Source organism: Salvelinus namaycush, chromosome 25 (assembly GCF_016432855.1).
Source record: "Salvelinus namaycush isolate Seneca chromosome 25, SaNama_1.0, whole genome shotgun sequence".
In the NCBI taxonomy this organism is placed as follows: domain Eukaryota; kingdom Metazoa; phylum Chordata; class Actinopteri; order Salmoniformes; family Salmonidae; genus Salvelinus; species Salvelinus namaycush.
Window position 1 is genome coordinate 14,441,403 of NC_052331.1, and position 22,676 is coordinate 14,464,078.

The 22,676-nt window shown below is 43.1% G+C and overlaps 3 protein-coding genes across 4 annotated transcripts in view; 1 reads left to right on the top strand and 2 right to left on the bottom strand.

Moving 5' to 3' along the window:
* Positions 1–95: 95 nt before the first annotated feature.
* On the bottom strand, positions 96–18,180 carry LOC120019983 (DNA replication licensing factor mcm4). 2 transcript variants are annotated; one of them, XM_038963398.1, is made up of 17 exons: positions 18,143–18,180; positions 17,527–17,608; positions 17,215–17,370; positions 14,163–14,326; positions 13,836–13,937; positions 13,603–13,698; positions 13,378–13,473; positions 12,890–13,028; positions 8,331–8,551; positions 7,932–8,052; positions 3,021–3,280; positions 2,328–2,693; positions 1,880–2,007; positions 1,431–1,638; positions 907–1,135; positions 577–710; positions 96–408 (listed from the first exon to the last, which is right to left on the bottom strand). In XM_038963398.1, exons 2-17 carry the CDS (start codon positions 17,588–17,590, stop codon positions 316–318), a joined length of 2,577 nt encoding a protein of 858 aa, XP_038819326.1. In that variant the 5' UTR covers positions 17,591–17,608; positions 18,143–18,180; the 3' UTR covers positions 96–315. The 2 variants fall into 2 exon arrangements, with proteins under 2 accessions (XP_038819326.1, XP_038819327.1); XM_038963399.1 differs by lacking the exon at positions 18,143–18,180 and having other exon boundaries at positions 17,527–17,981.
* Positions 18,181–20,059: 1,879 nt separating this feature from the next.
* On the top strand, positions 20,060–21,558 carry LOC120020283 (CCAAT/enhancer-binding protein delta-like). Its single transcript, XM_038963837.1, has one exon. It carries the CDS (start codon positions 20,285–20,287, stop codon positions 21,197–21,199), a length of 915 nt encoding a protein of 304 aa, XP_038819765.1. The 5' UTR covers positions 20,060–20,284; the 3' UTR covers positions 21,200–21,558.
* A 183-nt stretch (positions 21,559–21,741) lies between these two features.
* spidr (scaffold protein involved in DNA repair) overlaps positions 21,742–22,676 on the bottom strand; it is a 73,804-nt gene continuing 72,869 nt past the window's right edge. Inside the window, exon 20 of the mRNA XM_038963963.1 lies at positions 21,742–22,209. Within this exon, the coding sequence (XP_038819891.1) occupies positions 22,090–22,209 (120 nt within the window). The 3' untranslated portion in view covers positions 21,742–22,089. The remainder of the gene's footprint in view (positions 22,210–22,676) is intronic.

Here is a 22,676-nt window from a genome sequence, read left to right on the forward strand (position 1 = left end):
TTAAGTGCACACTGCCTGTAATCATGGCACACCTTGTCATAGTGTTGCATTGTAGCCCTGGCATCAGCATTCTTCCAAACCTGAAACATCCCAAATGACATACAAAAGCATTTCTTTATTGCTCACCAAAACATCAAAGCCACCAAGCACTATCAGTAATCATGAAGCATACAATGTTAGTCCTGACTGAGACATTAACATTAATGTGGTCAAACATTCTTCACAGATCAGTATTCTGTAGAGAGAAAGCTGCTGGTCCAGGGAAATAAGTGCAAATTCAATGACTGTACAAGGTAAGAGGAGACGCGAGTTTCTTTACAGCAGGCGAACAGTCTTTCCAGTGACAGTCAGATAGTCTTCATCTGCCAGGGCTCGCAGAGCCTCTTCAAACATGTCCTTTGTTATTGCCTGAAAGTTAACAAATTGTAAGAAACACATTAGGGGACAGAAACACTATTCAGAAGATTGATATGCTTACCATCCAATTAAAATGTTTTAAGGTAATTGTGATGACTGTTTTCCTTGATAGTTCTCATCACCAGGAAAAGAAAAGCAGAGCTGGGAGGTACTACTTACAGCTTCAGACTGTCCTCGGAGGTCATCAAACAGCTGCTGGTACTTCATGGCAGGGGACTTTCCCTTGGACTGGATCATTTTCTTCAAGGCCTGGGTCAATTCCTCCTTACGCTTACGGGCCGTGGCACTCATTCCTGGGTTGATTAAAAAACAAAAAGATAATACTTGCACCATATTGCACATTATCAAAGATACTGACATATACAAATTCATAACATGGTTGGGTTCGCACATCCAACCAATCAAAAAACATATTTGAAATATTTAACATGGCAGACATCGGAAGAGCTGTCATAGTAAGTAACTACAAATAGACTAAATCCTCCATACCGGTTGTGAGGATGGAGATGTCGACAAAGCCAGTCCTGGGGTCTGTAGCGGACTGCTTGAGGGCTTCGCGATGCAGTCTCTTGGCCTCCTCCACGTCGATGGTCTCCACCTTGTCAGAGAAGCGCACCTTGGCATGGGCCTCAGCCAGGCGGATCAGAGACTCCAGCTGCCTGGGGTAGGCAGACACCATCCCCCGCCCGCTGCCAATCTTCCTCATGTCCACGTAGGCCTGGAGGAAAGATACCCATACAATCAATCCAATTTATTTATAAAATCTTTACACTGTTGAATGCTACTGCAGGATATTTTTGTGCATTGTGTTGACCAGGACTTCGGCTGGCTTAATATAGCCTAAACCTGGAACCAGCACAGAACTTGTTACATTCAGGGCCTGAAACAAACCTAGCCAGCCACTTAATACTTTTTTTTACCAGCATTTGGTGCTGTCAGGTCCTGAAGTTACATCTACATCACAACCCCTTTCAACTTAGAGCATTTGTTATTATTATATGTCTATATCGTACCTCAATGAGTGCCTGGCTGGCTTCTTCGTTCAATCTGGGGTTGATGTAAGTGCGAGCGTATGCAATGTAGTCCTTCAGCACAGCCATGTCCAGGAACTCTTCTTCAATCTGCTCCTCGCTCTGGTAGTAGAGCGCTACCAGGTGGTGAGCCAGGCGACGGTCATAAGCCTCGTCTTGAGGATCCAGCATCAGGAAGATCAGATCAAATCTGTAGGGGAAAAATAGCATTTCATTTCCTTTTTTATATATATTATGTTTAATGCCTCACATACTCTATTTTTATTTATAGCAGGTCATATGCATGTAGTGAGTTATTTTATATATTTTTTGGCAACAAGGTGCATTTAGTTACAGTGGAGAAGTCATTGTTTGGGGTTCAGTGACCCTAAGGATATTATTGACAATCAATAAGAGTGTCCAGGGCAGTTGACCTATTGGGTAATATTTACCTTGAGAGCAGTGTGTGAGGGAGCTGGATGTTCTCAATGGTCGTCTTCTTGGGGTTCCACTGAGACTCCACAGGATTGGCTGCTGCCAGGACGGAGGTGCGTGCATTGAGCTGGCAAATGATTCCTGCCTGGACAAAAATAAAGAGAGAGAGCTTTGTAAGAAACTACCCTGTAGTTCACCGTTACTAACAGACTACTTAAAAACAGAAAACAAAATTATAATGCTTCTACAGTAGTGAAACTATTTAATCATTCGATGTTACCAACACCACATTTAACATTAAAATTCAAGATAAGCCTATACGTTTCTGTGAAGTGCATCGTTTCTGTGAATAGTCTTGAACCTAGTGCTGAAACTTAAACATCAGTAAACTTTATTTATTTAACCTTTAACTAGGAAAGTTTATCCCCATATCTTGTTTTGTTCTTCTTTTTTTTTTTAACCCACCTTGGCGATGGAGAGAGTCTGCTGCTCCATGACCTCATGTAGCACAGAGCGCGTGCTGTCGCTCATCTTGTCAAACTCATCAATACAACATATCCCGTTATCACTGAGCACCAGGGCCCCCGTCTGCAGCACTAGCTGCTTGGTCTCTGGGTCCTTCATCACATAGGCTGTGAGGCCCACGGCGCTGGAGCCCTTCCCAGACGTGTACTGACCGCGGGGCACCAGATTGAACACGTACTGCAGCAGCTGGGACTTGGAGGTGCCGGGGTCTCCACAGAGCAGGATGTTTACCTCGGCACGGAAGTTACCGCGGCCTGTCTGGCTGAAGTCTTTACGGGTGCCCCCGAATAGCTGGAGAAGAATACCCTTGGGAAAAGAAGAGAAAGTTTAGAGTACTGTGCATTTTGAATGGAAGTGAAATCTAAACTCAGTCAAAAATCAAACTGCTGCAGCAAAATGCCCTGGGAAAAGAATGACAAACTTTATAGTACTGTTCATAGATGTTGAATGAAAGCAAAATCCACTGTAATCTGACAGACAGCAGTTCCACATCCCTGGCAGCAGAGGACCCCACATTAATTTGATGAGAAAACGGTCCCGTGGTGAGTTTCCCAAAAGCGTAGCACAAACATCTTAATTACACAGCAGGCAATATAGAAAATATCTTTGTGCTACAACTTTGCTTTCACTGACCTTCTTGATGTCCTCGTGTTCATAGATGCTGGGGGCCAGGGCGGAGGAGAGACGATCGTATACATCTGGTTTGGAGGCCAGCTCCTTCAGTGTCTGGACGCGCTCTTCAGTGAAAAGCTTCTGGTCTGAATCCTCATCCAGTCCGTGAAGGCGCTTCTCATCAGTCTTGCGGAAATGGATGACATCAATGTGGGTCTTGTACACAGACTTCACGTTGCTCTGGCGAGGGTTCTCACGCATAGGAACCGCTCTATAGATACCTGTGGGAGAGTTGAGGAGTTTCGTCACGACAATAGGACAATTTTCTGTTTACCATCAAACGTCAACATTCCAGTGATGCACTTGCATCCCAACATCAAAAAGCTCTGTAGCAGGATAGCTAACACTGATGTCGGGAGTCTCGGGACCGTGAGAAATTTAACAGTGAGTGAGTGATGACCATGAACACACAAGACTGATGGCTATTGCTATGCAGGGATGGAACCAACATTTTTCTCCAATTGTTTAGTTCTGAACAGAACCATAATTTTTTTAGTTCCGTTACACTGTTCCAACCAGCAAAATAAAGTTCTGAACCGTTTTGAACCAAAAAAATGTAACGTTTATATTGTTCATTTCTATTCCATTTTAAACCTTTTTACATTCAACTCGACATTAAATTACTTCACCAATGGATACGGGAGCTTGCTATGGAGCAGGCAAGCTACAGACAAATGTAGGGTGCGACATGTGAATGAAATTCTGTGTGTGAGGAGAGCACTGGGCATGAAGCGCTGGGCAACTTGTTGATATGACATACATAATTATACCTACGGAGGAGTGACTTCTATGAAGGAACTGAACTTCAGAGAGTTGACTTAACATTGGACCAGAGCTAGCCCTGGATCATGACTCATTTTATTTAACCTGTTATCTTTACTGCTCCAGATCACTTTTATTCTCGGTTCTGTTTCTTAAAAAATGTTCGGTCTTACCCGGTTTTCGGTTCCCTGAACAGGTTCCAACTTGTTTCTAATGTTCAACAAGTATATTATTCTTATGGCTTTATCTAGCTTTATTTGTGATATTTTCCCTTGCCTTGTTGGCTTGCTAGGTTATCAATCCTCTGACATCTGCGTTGTTGACGATAACCATCTGATTACGTGTTGTTGTTTTTTTACTTGCACGAGCTGCATTTGAAGTTGCACACTCAACTTCTCATGACGTAGCTGGGAAATGAGTCCATAGAACCATGTCGTCTTATTCAAACTCTAGTAAGGCACAGCAGCAGTATGCATGACTACAGCTAATTGTTTTTCCTTACCACGTGACCTGACCAGAAAAACTAAGCCCATGGTTATAGGCAAAAAAAAGAAAAAAGAGGGGCAAACAGCAGTTGAAACAAACAAAGCATTATTGACCACCAAAATATCACAATTAAGCATATTTTAAGTCTATACAGTGTTTGTTACTAACATGGGATACCGTAGTTGAACTAAGTGCATGAGGCACTTACAAGTTATATTGTGGCGAAATCCTGCACGGAGCCTTCACCGTGCGCTGCCACTAAGAGCGCATCAGCAGTAAGGAAGGAGGAAAAAAAGACAGCTCGTTCAGCTCTTTGGGGAGGAGCTCTTGGGTGGCGCGACAGTTTGATTGTGTGTGCTATGCTGCAGAAGTTTTATTTTCAGCGTGTGTAGTTTATAAAGTATTTAACTCAATCATCGGTGTGACCGGTCGTGGTTGTTTTCGTTTGGGACCGCGCCGGTTATGGATCGCATGGATTAGTAGCAACATTGGTGCGAAGCTTTGGCATATAAACCAACAAACCATCGGACGGTCAAACAGTACACCGGCACGCCTGAAGACCACAGCTAAGATCTCTTGTTTGCTTTCTCTCTTTCTCTTCCCTCTATCGTTCCAGTGCTTTACCATGCAACAGACTTTCTATTTTTCAAATGCACTTCCCATTGAAGTTCATTAGAGCTGGACTATTATTGCCCTGCCAGAAGTATTTGGGTGGACATTTTAGTTAAAAGGGAGGTTGCTTGCAAGTTGTGTATTATTTGAACTGTATTGAGGGGGGGTGTACTAAGGACATGTGGCCGAGAAGATTGTGGACATTTATAAGGCCTTTGTTGTGTCTATGAACACCCCCCACATTCATACCCTCTGCACTCCTCCACTGGAAGATAATACATATTACTGCAAATCCTCTGTTGATGACTGGGTTCTTTCTTGTATGAAGTTGCTGTTCAATTGCTCTGCCATTATTGTATGAGGTATTCTTGGTGGGGTTACCCCTGTGCTGTGATATGGGTTTTATAGGGTGTGTATTCTCTTTTCTCTCTACTGACTATCTGGTAAACAGGCTACACTCTAGGCAGTCTCTTCTGCTGATGTGTGTGGGTCTGGTAGTGGTACTCTCTCTATTCTACTCTTTTCCTTTAGGCATGGTTAATACCTGCCTGGCGCCCGAACAAAATCGTTATCTTTACCCCTCTCTAATAAATACCGCTACAATATTCTACAAGAAATCACTGAATATCATTTCTTTATTAGTCCAAAAACAGATGTGGCAACTTCAGATTGCCCCTTTAACTAGAGCACACTTTTTTGAAAGCACTTTATAGCCTGTTACAGAATCCTCTTGCCGAGGGCACTACATCATTGTGTGCGCATTTGTTTATTTGCTTTCTGGAGCCGTGCTGTCTGGCTCTCACTCATCCTCACCTTTTCTCCCCCTCGCATGAGAGATTGAACATCTCCAACTCGTGGCTTCAGCCAACTAGACAATAGCCGTGCACGCTCTAGCCATGCAGTCTCTCCGAGCCCTGATTGGCTGACCAGCCTGACCCATACTCCCCAAGGGAGTAAATATGGCCCGTACCCGAACGGTCTTTTCCCCAGTTTCCCAGTCTGTGAGCATGGGTGGACCGGTGTATATGGGGATGCGTGTTATGCCTGTTGGACGCGTTTACCACATGTGCTCCAAGCAGAGATGAACTCTTCTTGACATTTATGTTGCCTATTTGTATAGCTTCAGTGTTCATTGAATGTTATTAGGTAACATGTTTATTGTTAGCATGAGTGCTAGTTGTGACTCGGGTTACTACAGTTGAAGTCAGAAGTTTACATACACTTAGGTTGGAGTCCTTAAAACTTGTTTTTCAACCACTCCACAAATTTCTTGTTAACAAACTATAGTTTTGGCAAGTCGGTTAGGACATCTACTTTGTGCATGACACAAATTTTTCCAACAATTGTTTACAGACAGATTATTTCACTTATAATTCCAGTGGGTCAGAAGTCTACATACACTAAATTGACTGTGCTTTTAAACAGCTTGGAAATTTCCAGAAAATTGTCATGGAATTAGAAGCTTCTGATAAGCTAATTGACATAATTTGAGTCAATTGGAGGTGTACCTGTGGATGTATTTCAAGGCCTACCTGCCTCTTTGCTTGACATCATGGGAAAATCAAAAGAAATCAGCCAAGACCTCAGAATGTATTTTTGAGACCTCCACAAGTCTGGTTCACCCTTGGGAGCAATTTCCAAATGCATGAAGGATACCACGTTCATCTGTACAAACAATAGTAGGCAAGTACAAACGCCATGGAACCACACAGCCGTCATATTGCTCAGGAAGGAGACGTGTTCTGTCTCCTAGAGATGAACGTACTTTGGTGCGAAAAGTGCAAATCAATCCCAGAACAGCAGAAAAGGACCTTGTGAAGATGCTGGAGGAAACAGGTACAAAAGTATCTATATCCACCATAAAACGAGTCCTATTTCGACATAACCTGAAAGGCCGCTCAGCAAGGAAGAAGCCACTGCTCCAAAACCGCCATAAAAAAGCCAGCCGAAGAACACCATCCCAACCGTGAAGCACGGGGGTGGCAGTACCATGTTGTGGGGGTGCTTTGCTGCAGGAGGGACTGGTGCACTTCACAAAATAGATGGCATCATGAGGCAGGAAAAATATGTGGATATATTGAAGCAACATCTCAAGACATCAGTCAGGAAGTTAAAGCTTGGTCGCAAATGGGTCTTCCAAATGGACAATGACCCCAAGCATACTTCCAAAGTTGTGGCAAAATGGCTTAAGAACAACAAAGTCAAGGTATTGGAGTGGCCATCACAAAGCCCTGACCTCAATCCCATTAAAAATTTGTGGGCAGAACTGAAAAAGCGTGTGCGAGCAAGGAGGCCTACAAACCTGACTCAGTTACACCAGCTCTGTCAGCAGGAATGGGCCAAAATTCACCCAACTTATTGTGGGAAGCTACCTGAAACATTTGACCCAAGTTAAACAATTTAAAAGGCAATGCTACCAAATACTAATTGAGTGTTTGTAAACTTCTGACCCACTGTGAATGTGATGAAAGATACTATACTATATGTTACATTTCACATTCTTAAAATAAAGTGGTGATCTAACTGACCTAAAACAGGTCATTTTTACTAAGATTAAATGTCAGGAATTGTGAAAAACTGCATTTAAATGTATTTGGCTAAGGTGTATGTAAACTTCGACTTCAACTCCAACTCAATTCTGTAATATATGGTTATTAGATAGTCCTTTGCTCCAGTTGTATTCATCATCATTCCTTCATACATAGCTTCTCCCATTATATTGCACTCTGCACATATCTATGCAGTGTATTTATATCCTGTATAGCATATTCATTTTCTCTCTGTACCTTTACAGGTCCATCCCCATGTTCATCTTCCTCGGGGTGTTTAAATAAAGTTCCTGTGTGTTAACTCTTGGGCTGCTTTATTCCCCTCTAACCGGGGGCGGCGTCAGTGGGTCACAAACCAGTAAAATACGTAGAGCCGGGTTGCTCTCTTCCACATACCATATCCAACAGCAAAGCTATACATTATCGCTTCACAACCAGTTCTTCTACGGGGAAAACAGCTCACCAGTGATGTTGATGCGGTCTCCTGGCTGTACTTTGTCGACCAGGTCGTTGTGAGCATACACTATGGTGGTGTGAGGGGTCTGCCCAGCAGGCATGTCATCAGGAGACTCCTGCACTTTGATCTGAAAAGGAGAAAAAAAAGGAATCAGAGTGAGAGCTGGAGTTCTGCTTCTTCAGAGTTGTGTCTGGAAATACACTATTGGATTTGTGTTCTAACCCAGGAAGACAAGCTTTTATGGACTAACGGGTATCTGAACTAAACCACTACCCTCAGTTTTCTGTTCAGCAACATCCAAACAAATGGTATCTTCCATTTAAAGTAAGCAGACTGTCTTAAAGTATAACAGCCCCCTGCATGATCTTGACCTACTTAAAAAAACGCTTTCACCCCATCTCTCACCATCTGTTTGTCGGAGAAGGCTGAGCGGTTGTGGATGAGGGCCAGACTGTGGGTGGTGTTGCAGTTGCGGCACACGGCGGGCTCTGCGATGCGGCCGCGGTCCACCTCCACACGGGTAGAAAAGGCACAAACCTGGCACTGGAAGAAGGCCTCCTGCATCTCTGGGATCAGCTGGGAGGTCCTGATCACCATGCCGCTGATGGTGATCATTTGGTCAATGTCTGGAAGGAGAGGGACAGAGGAAGATTGTATTAAGTACTGAGCACTATAGCACCAGATATGGCTTCATACATTTTAGATATGCTAGACTGAGCTTGCCCGGGGCAAATGGAATCAATGTAAGCCCCAAAAGTACAAATCATCTGGCACTCTAGGCCGCAGGCTCATTCAAACGCTCAATTTTGAAAGAAAATCTATGTTTAATTGAGTATAATTCACTCTTCATATGGTTTATAGTGCAATAGATGTTCATCCATTGTTCAGGGAAGCTAGACATCCATCAGATGATATGGTCTATTACTAGGACAACAGAAAGGAAAACGCCGCACAATGCTGCTCATGCTCCCAGGTGATTTTTATTTTTAACAACGTTTTGACCCGTAGGTCTTCATTAGACTGATGTAGCTGGATGTGCGTATGTTCTTCAGCTTTTGTACTATTACTAGGACAGTCACGTTTACCGTATTGCCACCACAACGGAAGTCACGAGTCATGACTGCAGTCAAATGACATGACCGATGAGTCACGGCTACTAGACTTCCCCCAAACGGCGCTCTGATGCCGCTGATGGTCATTAGTAGCCTAGCAAACTTACTAATGGCCAGTCGCTAATACCCTGGTACTAAGCGCTCTATTGTCCCTCTAATCACTTGTCCCTGTCAAACACTTCATGAGAGCCCTGGCATTCAGAGTTTGAGTGGAATAGGATCACCTGTTGCACAGTGAGAGCCAGCTCCTCATAGCTACAAGACCATGGTGCTTACCTATGGCTATGCTCAAACCCTACACCCCAATCCGAGCACTCCGTTCTCCCACCCCTACGGGAGGACAGCTCGTCTCTGTCCTGGCACCCCATTGGTGGAACCAGCTTCCCCCTGAAGCTAGAACAGCAGTCTCTGCCGATCTTCCAAAAACATCTAAAACCCTACTTCTTCAAACAGTATTTGAATTAATCCTACTCACCTCGACCCCCCCCTCCCATTATTATTATATATATTATTTTAAATAAACACTTAACCAGCACTTGCACTTGACCACCTCTTCTAGCTCTGACTCTACTGACAGCTACTTTAAAGAAAAAATGTACTTTCTATGCCTGTGATATGTGGTTGTCCCACCTAGCTATCTTAAGATGAATGCACTAACTGTAAGTCGCTCTGGATAAGAGTGTCTGCTAAATGACTAAAATGTAAATAGCTGGTTGATGCATGGAATGAAGTAAGTTTTCCTATTAGCCAATGTTGCGCAACATTTCTATAGGCTATGCAATTGCGTGAGAACTGAGTTGATGGCCTCTTAAAAAGAGGGATACTATACTTTTTCTATAGGCTAGGTCTACTATATTTATCTTAAAATCCCTCATTAAGCACATTGCTTCGCTTACAACCGGAGTAGTCTACCCGGCTGGCATGAAAAAAGAACCGTGTGAAAATGTTCTCCATTCGCTATTTAAATGCATACGGATGACCTTTTTTCCCCGACCCTGTTCCGACAGGTGCATGATAATGGCCCTAAATCAAAACTAATTTCACACATACAGTACCAGTCAAAAGTTTGGACACACCTCATTTCAGGGGTTTTCTTTGTTTTTTACTATTTTGTACATTGTAGAATAATAGTGAAGACATCTAAACTATGGAATCATGTAGTAACCAAAAAAGTTTTAGATTTGAGATTCTTCAAAGTAGGCACCCTTTGCCTTAATGACAGCTTTGCACACTCTTGGCATTCTCTCAACCAGCTTCATGAGGTAGTCACCTGGAATGCATTTCAATTAACAGGTGTGCCTTGTTAAAAGTTAATTTGTGGAATTAATGTCCTTAATGCATTTGAGCCAATCAGTTGTGTTGTGACAAGGTAGGGGTGGTACACAGAAGATAGCCCAATTTGGTAAAAGACCAAGTCCATATTATGGCAAGAACAGCTCAAATATGCAAAGAAACGACAGTCCATTACTTCAAGACATGAAGGTCAGTCACTCCGGACAATTTCAAGAACTTGAACGTTTCTTCAAGTGCAGTAGCAAAAACCATCAAGCACTATGATGAAACTGGCTCTCATGAGGACCGCCACAGGAAAGGAAGACCGAGAGTTACCTCTACTGCAGAGGATAAGTTCATTAAGAGTTACCTCTGCTGTAGAGGATAAGTTCATTAAGAGTTACCAGCCTCAGAAATTGCAGCCAAAATAAATGTAAAAGACACATCAACCTCAACTGTTCAGAGGAGACTGCGCGAATCAGGCCTTCAACTTAAGGACACCAATAAGAAGAGACTTGCTTGGGGCAAGAAACACAAGCAAAGGACATTAGACCGGTGCAAATCTGTCCTTTGGTCTGATGAGTACAAATTTGAGGTTTTTGGTTCCAACCGTTGTGTCTTTGAGACGCAGAGTAGATGAACGGATGATCTCTGCATGTGTGGTTGCCACCTTGAAGCATGGAGGTGGTGTGATGGTGCTTTGCTGGGGATACTGTCTGATTTATTTAGAATTCAAGGCACACTTAACCAGCATGGCTACCACAGCATTCTGCAGCGATACGCAGCATATGATATGCAGCGATCTGGTTTGCGCTTAGTGGGACTATCATTTGTTTTTCAACAGGACAATGACCCAAAACACACCTCCAGGCTGTGTAAGGGCTATTTGACCAAGGAGAGTGATGGAGTGCTGCATCAGATTAACTAGTGTCCACAATCACCCAGACCCCATCCAATTGAGATGGTTTGGGATGAGTTAGACCGCAGAGTGAAGGAAAAGCAGCCAACAAGTGCTCAGCATGTGTGGGAACTCCTTCAAGACTTTTGGAAAAGCATTCCTCGTGAAGCTGGTTGAGAGAATGCCAAGAGTGTGCAAAGCTGTCATCAAGGCAAAGGGTGGCTACTTTGAAGAATTTCAAATATATTTTCATTTGTTTAAATACTTTTTAGGTTACTACATGAGTCCATGTGTTATTTCATAGTTTTGATGTCTTCATTATTATTCTACAATGTAGGAAATAGTAAAAATAAAGAAAAACCCTGGAATGAGTATGTGTCCAAATTTGATTGGTAAATTATTATATTATTTAGTATATGCATAGACAAGATTACATTGAGAATAGCCTGATGGGTGAGATTATCACCAGTTGTGAATGACGTTCAGCATGTGCAGTCTAGGCAAGAAACCATAGTCACATGCATCATGCCTACTACCTAGCCCAAAGGCCTATATGTTTTGATATGGTTTGTATCAACTAAAGTGGCCACATAACTAAGCATAGCCTATAGGCCTAGGACCCCTGGAACATGGTTGGAGAGCCTATAGCCTAAAGAGCCTCATGAAACGTGTTCTTATAAGCCCAGTCATTGCGCAATCACATGTGAAAACAGTTGACTGGCCACTATTTAAAAAGAGGTTCAAGCTTTCTTTATTGCTAAATTCTTAAAATGAAGCACATTAATTTACTTTACAACCGATGTAGCCAACCTGGCATATTAAAAACGGAACCGCGGGAAGCGCTTCCGCCATTCGCTATTCCAGTGCAGGCTAAGGATAACATGTTTTTTTGTGGGCCACTCTAAATCAAATAATCACACACATGTTAGTAGGCTATATGCAAAAAAATAGATTAAATTCAGAATAGTCTGATGGATGAGAATACTGCTGAGTGCTTGTCAAATTGTGAATAAGAGAAAGATGTGTGCAGCCTGTACAAGAAACATGCTACTTTTGTCAAACCATCATTAGTGTCGCATCATGCAGCCTTACAAACCTTAGGGTATATGTTTTGATTTCTATCACAACTAAAGTTGCATAAATAACTAAATTTAAACATATAGGACATGTTTTAAATTATCACTTTGTTAACCAATCAACAGAATAGCAGCATGCATGTGCGCACTCCCGTCAGAAAAATATCCTTTCTATTTTATTCAGCTATGTTCAATTGTATTCTTCTTACTATAACATAATATAAAATGCCACAGGATTTATAAGCAAATCTTGTCTGCTAAATGAACTAGTGTATCGAACAGCCACATGGCATAGCCAGATCAGGGCCTAACATGACTTAGAATATGCTATTCGGTTCTTTTCTCCATATGATGTTTCTTTAGAAATGACTAAAATAAATAATGGATTTATTGTGTTGGTGTAGGCTATATTAAATTGATTTATTAGCCTATTTTTAAAAAGTGTATGTTCCAGAGGTCCACATCAGTGCCTTGTAGGCTATGTGTGGAAGTCCGGAGATGTTAAACGCGTTTATGTTAATTAACGGTGAATAACAGTGAGACCGGCAGTTATTTGCATGACAGTTACCGGCTGACAAAATGTAATTACCGCCACAGTCCTATTACCTTCAGGGTTCAGGCTCCTCATGTTCCTAGTCTTCAGGGCGTTGTACGGCCGCACCTGGATCTGGTGCTCCAAGATGGAGTCTGGGAAACGCTCAAAGAACAGCTCATTGACAGCCATGTCAAATGTGGGGATGACTTCCTGTGAAAGAGATATAGGAAAAACAACATTATGAATCACCATTCTTATTGGTATGCTACACATAATTAAATATCTCTATGCCCATGGTAATAAATGGTCAAAAAATATTTAGCAGACAAATATTACACCAACCCACCTTTGCTAGCTGTCATACGGGAAACATTTTAAGTTAGCATTCATAGCCCATTATCTCCCATTAATATTAGAGAGGTCCTAAAGCTAGAAATCAAATATCTAAATGACCCTTGGTATGTCCATCTTAAAACAATTCCATATGTTAGCTTAGTAGAACTTACACTTCGACTCGAGAGGGTTCATATGTGAGACCGTCTGGTGCGTGCGTGTTTACCTGGGGGTAGGAGATGAGCTGCCTGTACAGGTCTGCGTCAAAGGACTGCACATGGCCGCAGTTGACGTTCAGCACAGGCTCACCAACCACACTGATCTAGAGGGACAACACAAATAGAAAATTATCACTGCAAAAGAATAAGTGCAATACTAGTCTCAAGACAAGATGTAAATGGTTGATCACTGTTATTGGTGTCACATGGTGCTAGGAGGAGGGGGACCCTACCTCCTCCAGCTTCTGCATGTAGAGAGGCTCGTTCAGGTCCAAACCAGCATTCTCATCCTCGTTGGAAGTCGGGTCAATGAACCTCTGCAGGAATCTCTGGGGAAAATGAACAATAATAGCATTCAGATAAAATGAACTAACAGATTGAACTCACATTTTTTCTTATCAATTTGATTTGTATTATTTATTTTTCTACACCGATGAAAGCAAAGCCCTAAGGTTAATTTCCATACCTGGAACTTCTCCTTGCACGTTCCCACGTTGACATCAGTGCCCCAGATAACAAGCTTCTGACCCACTGCCTGCTCACTGGCTACTGCACCATCTGCACTTGGCTGGTAGAGAACAAAAATGGCATTAGCTGTTATAGATTTCCTAACAATGTAATTCTATATAGCATAAGCCGTTAGCAAATCTCTAACGCCATCTTTCTAAAATAAATAGCATTAGCTGTTACAGATTTGCTAACAATATCATTCTATATCTATATAGCATTAGCGGTTATACATTTCCTGATTATCATTCTCTATCTTTCTCCATATAGGAGTTCCTCTACTCACCGGCTCAGAGTGAAGGTCCACCTGGGGGGCCTTCCTGATGGAGCCCAGGTCAGGGCGCTGTCTGGCTGGGGTGCCACGCACACCACTACGGGGGGTGCCCTCCACCCTGGAGCTAGGAGTCCCGTACATCAGAGGGGAGCTCATGTCCACCTCACTGGGGAGAACTGAGGAGAAGACATTGACTTAACATTCCGAGTGACATCACAGGGTCAAAATCTCAGTTCTTTTAGGTCCAGTTTATTTTTTGCAGTTGTGCTGCACAAATGATCTGGGCCCATCTCCACAAAGCATCTCAGAGTAGGAGTGCTGATCTTGGATCTGTCCATATAAATCATATCAAACTTTTTGTCACATGCGCCGAATACAACAAGTGTTGACCTTACCGTGAAATGCTTACTTACAAGCCCTTAACCAACAATGCAGTTCAAGAAGAGTTAAGAAAATATTTACCAAATAAACTAAAAAGTAAAAAAAAAGAAATAAAAAGTAACACAATAACGAAGTTATATACAGGGGGTACCGGTACCAAGTCAGTGTGCGGGGGTACAGGTTAGTTGAGGTAATTGTACATGTAGGTAAGGGTGAAGTGACTATGCATGTGGGTCAATGTAAATAGTTCAGAGGCCATTTGATTAATTGTTCAGCAGTCTATTGTCTTGGGGGTAGAAGCTGTTAAGGAGCCTTTTGGACCTAGACTTGGCGCTCCGGTACCACTTGCTGTGCGGTAGCAGAGAAAACAGTCTATGACTTGGGTGACTGGAGTCGCTGACAATTTTATGGGCTTTCCTCTGACACCCCCTATTATATAAGTCCTGGATGGCACGAAGCTTGGCCCCAGTGATGTACTGGGCCGTACGCACTACCCTCTGTAGCGCCTTATGGTCAGATGCCGAGCTCCTTTCCCCATCTCCTGAGGGGGAAAAGGTTTTGTCGTGCCCTCCTCACAACTGTCTTGGTGTTTGGACCATGATAGTTTGTTGGTGATGTGGACACCAAGGAACTTGAAACTCTCGACCCGCTCCACTACAGCCCCGTTGATGTTAATCGGGGCCTGTTCAGCCCGCCTTTTCCTGTAGTCCACGACCAGCTCCTTTGTCTTGATCACATTGAGGGAGGGGTTGTTGTCCTCCCTATAGGCTGTCATCATTGTCGGTGATCAGGCCTACCACTGTTGTGTCGTCAGCAAACTTAATGATGGTGTTGAAGTCGTGCCTGGCCGTGCAGTCATGAGTGAACAGGGAGTACAGCTGGGGACTAAGTACACACCCCTGAGGGGCCACAGTGTTGAGGATCAGCATGGCAGACATGTTATTGCCTACCCTTACCACCTGGAGCAGCCCGTCAGAAAATTCAGGATCCAGTTGCAGAGGGAGGTGTTTAGTCCCAGGGTCTTTAGCTTAGTGATGAGATTGGAAGGCACTATGATGTTGACAGCTGAGCTGTAGTCAATGAATATCATTCTCACATAGGTTTTCCTTTTGTCCAGGTGGGAAAGGGCAGTGTAGAGTGCAAAAGAGATTGCATCATCTGTGATCGGTTGGGGAGGTATGTGAATTGGAGTGGGTCTAGGGTATCCGGGAGGATGCTGTTGATGTGAGCCATGACCAGCCTTTCAAAGCACTTCATGGCTACCGACGTGAATGCTACAGGGCGGTAATCATTTAGGCAGGTTACCTTCGCTGCCTTGGGCACAGGGACAATAATAATTAGTGATGCACCGATATGACATTTTTGGCTGATACCAATATCAGATATTTTCCCTGACAAAAATAAATAAATAAATTACTGCGGCCTATTAAGCATTCTAGTACAGTTAAATAGACTGCTGCGTCTGCGTGTGTGTGAACTAAGGCACTGCATCTCAGTGCAAGCGGTGTCACTACAGTCCTTGGTTTTAATCCAGGCTGTATCACATCAAGAACTTTCAAAGTTTCTTCAAGTGCAGTCACAAAAAACATCAAACTGGCTCTTATGAGGACCGCCACAGGAAAAGAAGACGCAGAGTTGCCTCTGCTGCAGAGGATAAGTTCATTAAGAGTTACCAGCCTCAGCATTGGGCAATTAACTGCACCTAAGATTGCAGCCCAAATAAATGCTTCACAGAGTTCAAGTAACAGACACATCTGAACATCAACTGTTCAGAGGACACTGTGGGAAATCAGGCCTTCATGGTCGAATTGCTGCATAGAAACCACTACTAAAGGACACCAATAAGAAGAGACTTGCTTGGGCCAAGAAACACAAGCAAAGGACATTAGACCGGTGGAAATCTGTCCTTTGATCTGATGAGTCCAAATTGGAGATTTTTGGTTCCAACCGCCGTGTCTTTGTGAGATGCAGAGTAGGTGAACGGATGATTTCTGCATGTGTGGTTCCCACTGTGAAGCATGGAGGTGGTGTGATGGTGCTTTGCTGGGGACACTGTCTGTGATTTATTTAGAATTCAAGGCACACTTAACCAGCATGGCTACCACAGCATTCTGCAGCGATACGCCACCCCATCTGGTTTGTGCTTAGTGGGACTATCATTGATTTTTCAACAGGACAATGACCCAAAACAAACCTCCAAGCTGTGTAAGGGCTATTTGACCAAGGAGAGTGATGGAGTGCTGCATCAGATGATCTGGCCTCCACAATCACCCAACCCAATTGAGATGGTTTGGGATGAGTTGGACAGCAGAGTGAAGGAAAGGACCCAACAAGTGCTCAGCATATGTGGGGACTCCTTCAAGACTGTTGGAAAAGCATTCCTCATGAAGCTGGTTGAGAGAATGCCAAGAGTGTGCAAAGCTGTCAAAGCAAAGGGTGGCTACTTTGAAGAATATAACATCTATTTTAATTTGTTTAACGTTTTGGTTACTACATGATTCCATGTGTGTTATTTAATAGTGTTGATGTCTTCACTACTATTCTACAGTGTGTAAAATAAAGAAAAACCCTTGAATGAGTATGTGTCCAAACTTTTGACTGGTACTGTATATTTATGTGACTGCAAAAAAAAGACTAACTTAAACAGCATCATTCTGTGTGTCAATGCTGGAGAGGCAGTTACCTGAGCGGCGTGGGCTGGAGAACAGAGAGGTGTCATGGACAGCAGGGCTGGCAATGTCTGTGGCTGGAGATGTGGGCATGCCCGGCAGATCCCCGTTGGAGGAGTCCTGACCTCTCCGCCGCTGGGAAGGAGGGGAGACCAGGCCATCACTACCAGCTAGAGACAGAAAAATACATAGTTGGTTAGACTGCTTCCTTTCATGTGATTTATATGTCCTTAAGTGTTATATTAAATTAAAAACAGAATATCACTGTACAAAATCAAACTGTAAATATAGTTTATGGTACTCAGAACCTTTTGCTGTCAACTTACAAGTGGCTGGAATGTCATCCCTGTTGCGCTTGCGTCTACCGGGAGTTGATGTTGGTGAAGACATTCTGAATGATCACAGGTCCTAGAAAAGAAATCTGGTTAAATAACGTTAAATGTATTCGTCTTCGACTCGTAAAATAACAATGCAACCAGTAAGTAACACATAGCGGAGTTGAGCTTGAATTAACTAACTACAGGCTTTGTTATTAGCTATGTCAATAGCTAACTAGTAAATTGTTGGTAGCTACTTGCATTCTTTTCGACGTGTAATGAAACAATGCATCCTAGCCAGTTAGCTAGCTGGGAAGTCAACTAAACTTCCCGAAAGAGCTTGTCAACTAAAAATAAAATATTGATTGTAAATCCTTAACTAGGTACATTCTCTAATTATATATTCCTAATCATTTATCAAATACTTTGATGGCTGGCATGTTCAAGACAATTGTAAAACAGTAGCTAGCTAGTGCAAGTTAACAATTTAAAAATTCCGGTGAACACGCCCAAACACATAAATTAGATCTAACATAAAACATTTAATAAACAACGACCTAGTTAATTTAGCCTTTGATAACCTTAAAAATAGCTAGCTACAGTATCTTAAAATTACTTTTCTTACCTACTACGTAGTGCTACTGCAATGAATTTGGCGCGAAATCGTGGGTGTGACGTTTTAGTCCCGGGAAACTTTGCACCAATAGCGAAGCTATACTACGTGTGCGCTCCCTATTAGCATTTGCACATCAAGGGGATTCCGGAGTGTCTTACAATCAGTACGGTTAACATTTTAAATTGAATACATTAATACTCTTATTTTTGTAAGTATTTCATTATTATTTCAGGAGTAGACCAATTATTTGCATTGTAATAATTGTGTTCAACTAAAGGTCTGGGTAATCCGCCCATCATCTGATATCGTTTCTCCCGACATATTCCACTCAGGGGCGCTAGTGTAAACCTTTACCACAAGGTGGCGTATGTGCCATGAGAAATGTGTCAACATTTTTCGACTATCACTCAAAATACAGAATACATATCTTTAGGTTTTCATAGAATTTATGGGAATGGCATGAAACAAATTCCAGGAACACATCAGAATTGCTCTTACCATAAGTAATTACTCTGCATTCTTCTATATAGTAACAATGCCTTTATATCAAATTAATAACCATGATAACCTACTGTAATGAAACAGCAGGGAGCGGGTCTCGAACCCTCGACCTTCTAGCCCGAGGTCCGGCGCGCTATCGACTGTGCCGCAAAAGCATGCTCAAGCGGCAGAGTCGATTTCCGCGCTTATAAACCCAGGGTCGTTACACTACTCCCTCCTTTCAAAGAGCGCGTCCTCGCGCTAGCTTGCGACTTTACGTCTTACAGGAACGCGCTCACCGGCCAAGCACACGCACTGTCGTGGATGCGAGGTCCGATCCCACTTCTGACACCAGTGTAATGAAACAGCAGGGAGCGGGTCTCGAACCCTCGACCTTCTAGCCCGAGGTCCGGCGCGCTATCGACTGTGCCGCAAAAGCATGCTCGAGCGGCAGAGTCGATTTCCGCGCTTATAAACCCAGGGTCGTTACACTACTTTCCAGGGCCATCATGGACATTTCATTTATTTTATAGACAACGGCACATACTGTACACAAATCTGTGAATATAAAATATTGCTCATTATGTAACATTTCCACTGCCCACAATGTCATATGACCAGAGACGTGCACTTGACAGTTTACATCAATGGTTCCCAACCAAGGGTACTTGGCCTACCCACAGTGGGTACTTGAGAAGACTCATGAGACCATAGGCCTACTGGTAAAAACTACATGAGGGGGTACTTTAGGGGTACCAACGGTTGGGAACCACTGGTTTACACAATGATGCCTATAAAAACTCTGGCTCCACATACGCAGCATGAACTTGTGCGCTTGTCAGTTAGGGAATTCGATTCACCTGGCCCGGGCGCCTTGGCGTGTTTTGCCCTGGGTGAAAGTTGATTGCATTCGTTTTGGAACCGGGCTCTCTCCCGGGCGTGAGCCAGGTTCGCCGTTTAAAGCCCACGGCGTAGTCGCCTCAAAACTAAAGTTAAGTAATTAAGCATGTGGCATAATGAGTAGGATTCTATGTTTTCACATGCAAGTGACCGCTTTGAGAAAAACACTAACTACCTTTCCAATGAAAACTAGATTGAAAATTCAAACATATATTTATGGAAAAGTGATGTGTTTCTGGACAATGCACCATGCTGCATCGTTGACATGGCAGAGCGGCGCAGATTATTGTTCGATTTGAAAGGGCGCTGCTACCTCATCGCTTTTGCCTGTTGACCTCACAGGTCATAGACCGGTGCCCCGCGGTTCAGCATAATCGAATCGCCCCAATACACTCGTAGTATAGAAAGAGGGTGGCATGTGCGCACACCCTTCTCTCCTCAAATGGGAGCTAGGGAGACCACGTGATTCAAACTAGACTCTACTGGCTTGTCAAAGGGGGAGGTAAACCTTTGACGTAAGCAGAGGAAAGATACAAAATACACTCCGCGAAATACAGAGACTTCAGAGAAGTTACAGACCTTAATATACCGCCACTATTTTAGAATAAACCTAAACACCACTTAAAAGAAGCAACGTTGGGGAAAGGGAAGAAGAAGCTCCAGTAATACAGAGTGAGCGTGATACATTGTATCAAGCTTGTTCCAACTACCTGGCTACTAAGTAACGAAATCTATTGACGTCCGATCCCACGAGGGCAGAAAGCAGAGTTCATGTGTGATATATACAGCCTGGATTCTCAGTGCGTGTCTCCACAATGCAACATGAGTTGGGCGATGGAGCCTACAAACTTCTACGACAATAAGCTGAGCAGCGGTCTTCAGGGGGTCTGCAAACCCGGGAGAAGTGATCATGGCACGGGCGAGGACACAACCATGGCCGAGCTGAACACAGCCCCTGCAATGTACGACGACGAGAGTGCCATCGACTTCAGCTCCTACATAGAGTCGATGACAGCAGTACCACACCTGGAACTCTGCAACGATGAACTTTTCCTTGACTTATTCAACACTGTGAAGCAAGAGAAGACAGACTTCTACATGCCAAGCTCGACTACGTCGTCCAGCAATATGCAGCTGCTGTCAAACTGTTCAACCAACGCATACGCAGTTGGAAGCCAAAAAGAGTTCGAGAGGAAGCTCAAGGGTGGATTTGACAACAAGGGGGTCTTCAGTGCACCGATCAAACAGGAATCGGACTGGAGCGACAATGACATGTCCTCGTCGTTACCTTCCCAGATCAAAAACTGCGCGCAGACCTCCGTGAGCCTTCCCATGGGACAACCAACGCCACCATCAACCCCAGAGCCTCTCTCAAGCCAATCAGCCCACTCCTCTCCTCGAAAGGTCGGCAAGGAGAAAGGGAAAAAGAATTTTGACAGGTATAGCCAAGAGTACCGCCAGAGACGTGAGAGGAATAACGTTGCAGTGAGGAAAAGTAGGGACAAAGCAAAGCAACGCAACGTGGAAATGCAGCAAAAAATGCTTGAACTGGGTTCAGAGAATGACAGATTACACAAAACAATCGATCAACTAACCAGTGAGCTCACTGGCCTGAGAGATTTCTTCAAGCAGCTTCCCAATCACAACTCCTCGTTTTTGGGGACCACGGGTGGGGCTAGACGGTGACCAATTAATCTTACTTTCTAATTAACTGAACTTTTGAAATACATACCTCAACACAGACTTACCATCTGTAACAGATGCATTATAAACAAGCTTACATTTATGGCACTGGAAATGTACTGGAAACGTAGGCTTCCTCCCATATTGTTGCCATAATCTTTTTGGGGGATTTTTTTCTCTATATTAAATTATTTTACTACTTCATTTAGTTGTTGTTATACCAGATATGGTACATGTTTTATAATTCCAAACTTTGTAAGAACAAGAGCATGTTTGAATTTTATATAGTTTATATTAAAAAAACGTTAAATATTTGTCTTATGGAATCTCTAATAAAAGTGCTGAAAAGTCATACAAATCAACATTGTCTATGAGTGTGTTTGGGAGTAACATATGTGATTATAAATTACTTGGCATGGTTAAAGTATGTTTTATATGGATTTGCTGGGGCCAAGAATCTACCTCAGTTGGAGTTGGGCCACTTCTCGAGAATAACATTTTCACAGCTAGTGGAAGAAAGTACAGAAAAAGGTAAACAAATACACTAACATATAATACAAGGTTTATTGACACAGTATAAGCACCATTCATCTTCAGAGAGAGATTAGAAGGTAGATATTCAAGGGAACACTTTGAAAGAAACGTGCGGCTATATACAGCATACAGGCATATTTTACAGTCACCATTTGGACCCACGTGACAAAGTCTGACATATGTTACTCCTCTCTGGTCCTTCAGTTCTAACCTTGGGCTGTCAGCTCCAGGGTCCTAACATATCAGTAACACACAAACAGATCTATTTTTTCCACCCTAACTATTCATGCTCTGTACAGAGCCTGGGCCTGGCTGGGCTGAGGAGGCCTCCTAGTCCTACAGATTGATTTCACGGGATCTCAGAGGCAGATCTCTTCCAGGCCGATCGACGGTGCAGGTTTCCTGGTGACCACGCGGACATAAGCGCTGAGGGGGCCCACCTCCTTCCCCAACACATTTTCCACCTCGTAACCTGGGAACTGCAGCACATGAACAATCAACCTAACCATGGATCTATAGGCATAGGTTAGTCTACGAGTAAGACTTACAGTTTAAGTAGGAAGTTTAAATGTATTTGGCTAAGGTGTATGTAAACTCAGTTTTTCACAATTCCTGACATTTAATCCTAGAAAAATTCCCTGTCGTAGGTCAGTTAGGATCACCACTTTATTTTAAGAATGTGAAATGTCAGAATAATAGAGAGAATGATTTATTTCAGCTTTTATTTCTTTCATCACATTCCTAGTGGGTCAGAGGTTTACATACACTCAATTAGTATTTGGTAGCATTACCTTTAAATTGTTTAACTTGGGTCAAACGTTTCAGGTAGCCTTCCACAAGCTTCCCACAATAAGTTTGGTGAATTTTGGCCCATTCCTCCTGACAGAGATGGTGTAACTGAGCCAGGTTTGTAGGCCTCCATGCTCGCACACGCCTTTTCAGTTCT

Coding starts and splice junctions, on each gene's coding strand:
- LOC120019983 (XM_038963398.1), bottom strand. CDS start 17,590: ATGTCTTCACCAACATCAACTCCCGGTAGACGCAAGCGCAACAGGGAT. Junction 3,281..7,931: donor AGACCGCATCAACATCACTG/GTGAGCTGTTTT, acceptor ACTCTCCCACAG/GTATCTATAGAGCGGTTCCT. Junction 1,136..1,430: donor CCAGCCAGGCACTCATTGAG/GTACGATATAGA, acceptor TCTTTCCTCCAG/GCCTACGTGGACATGAGGAA.
- LOC120020283 (XM_038963837.1), top strand. CDS start 20,285: ATGTGTGATATATACAGCCTGGATTCTCAGTGCGTGTCTCCACAATGC.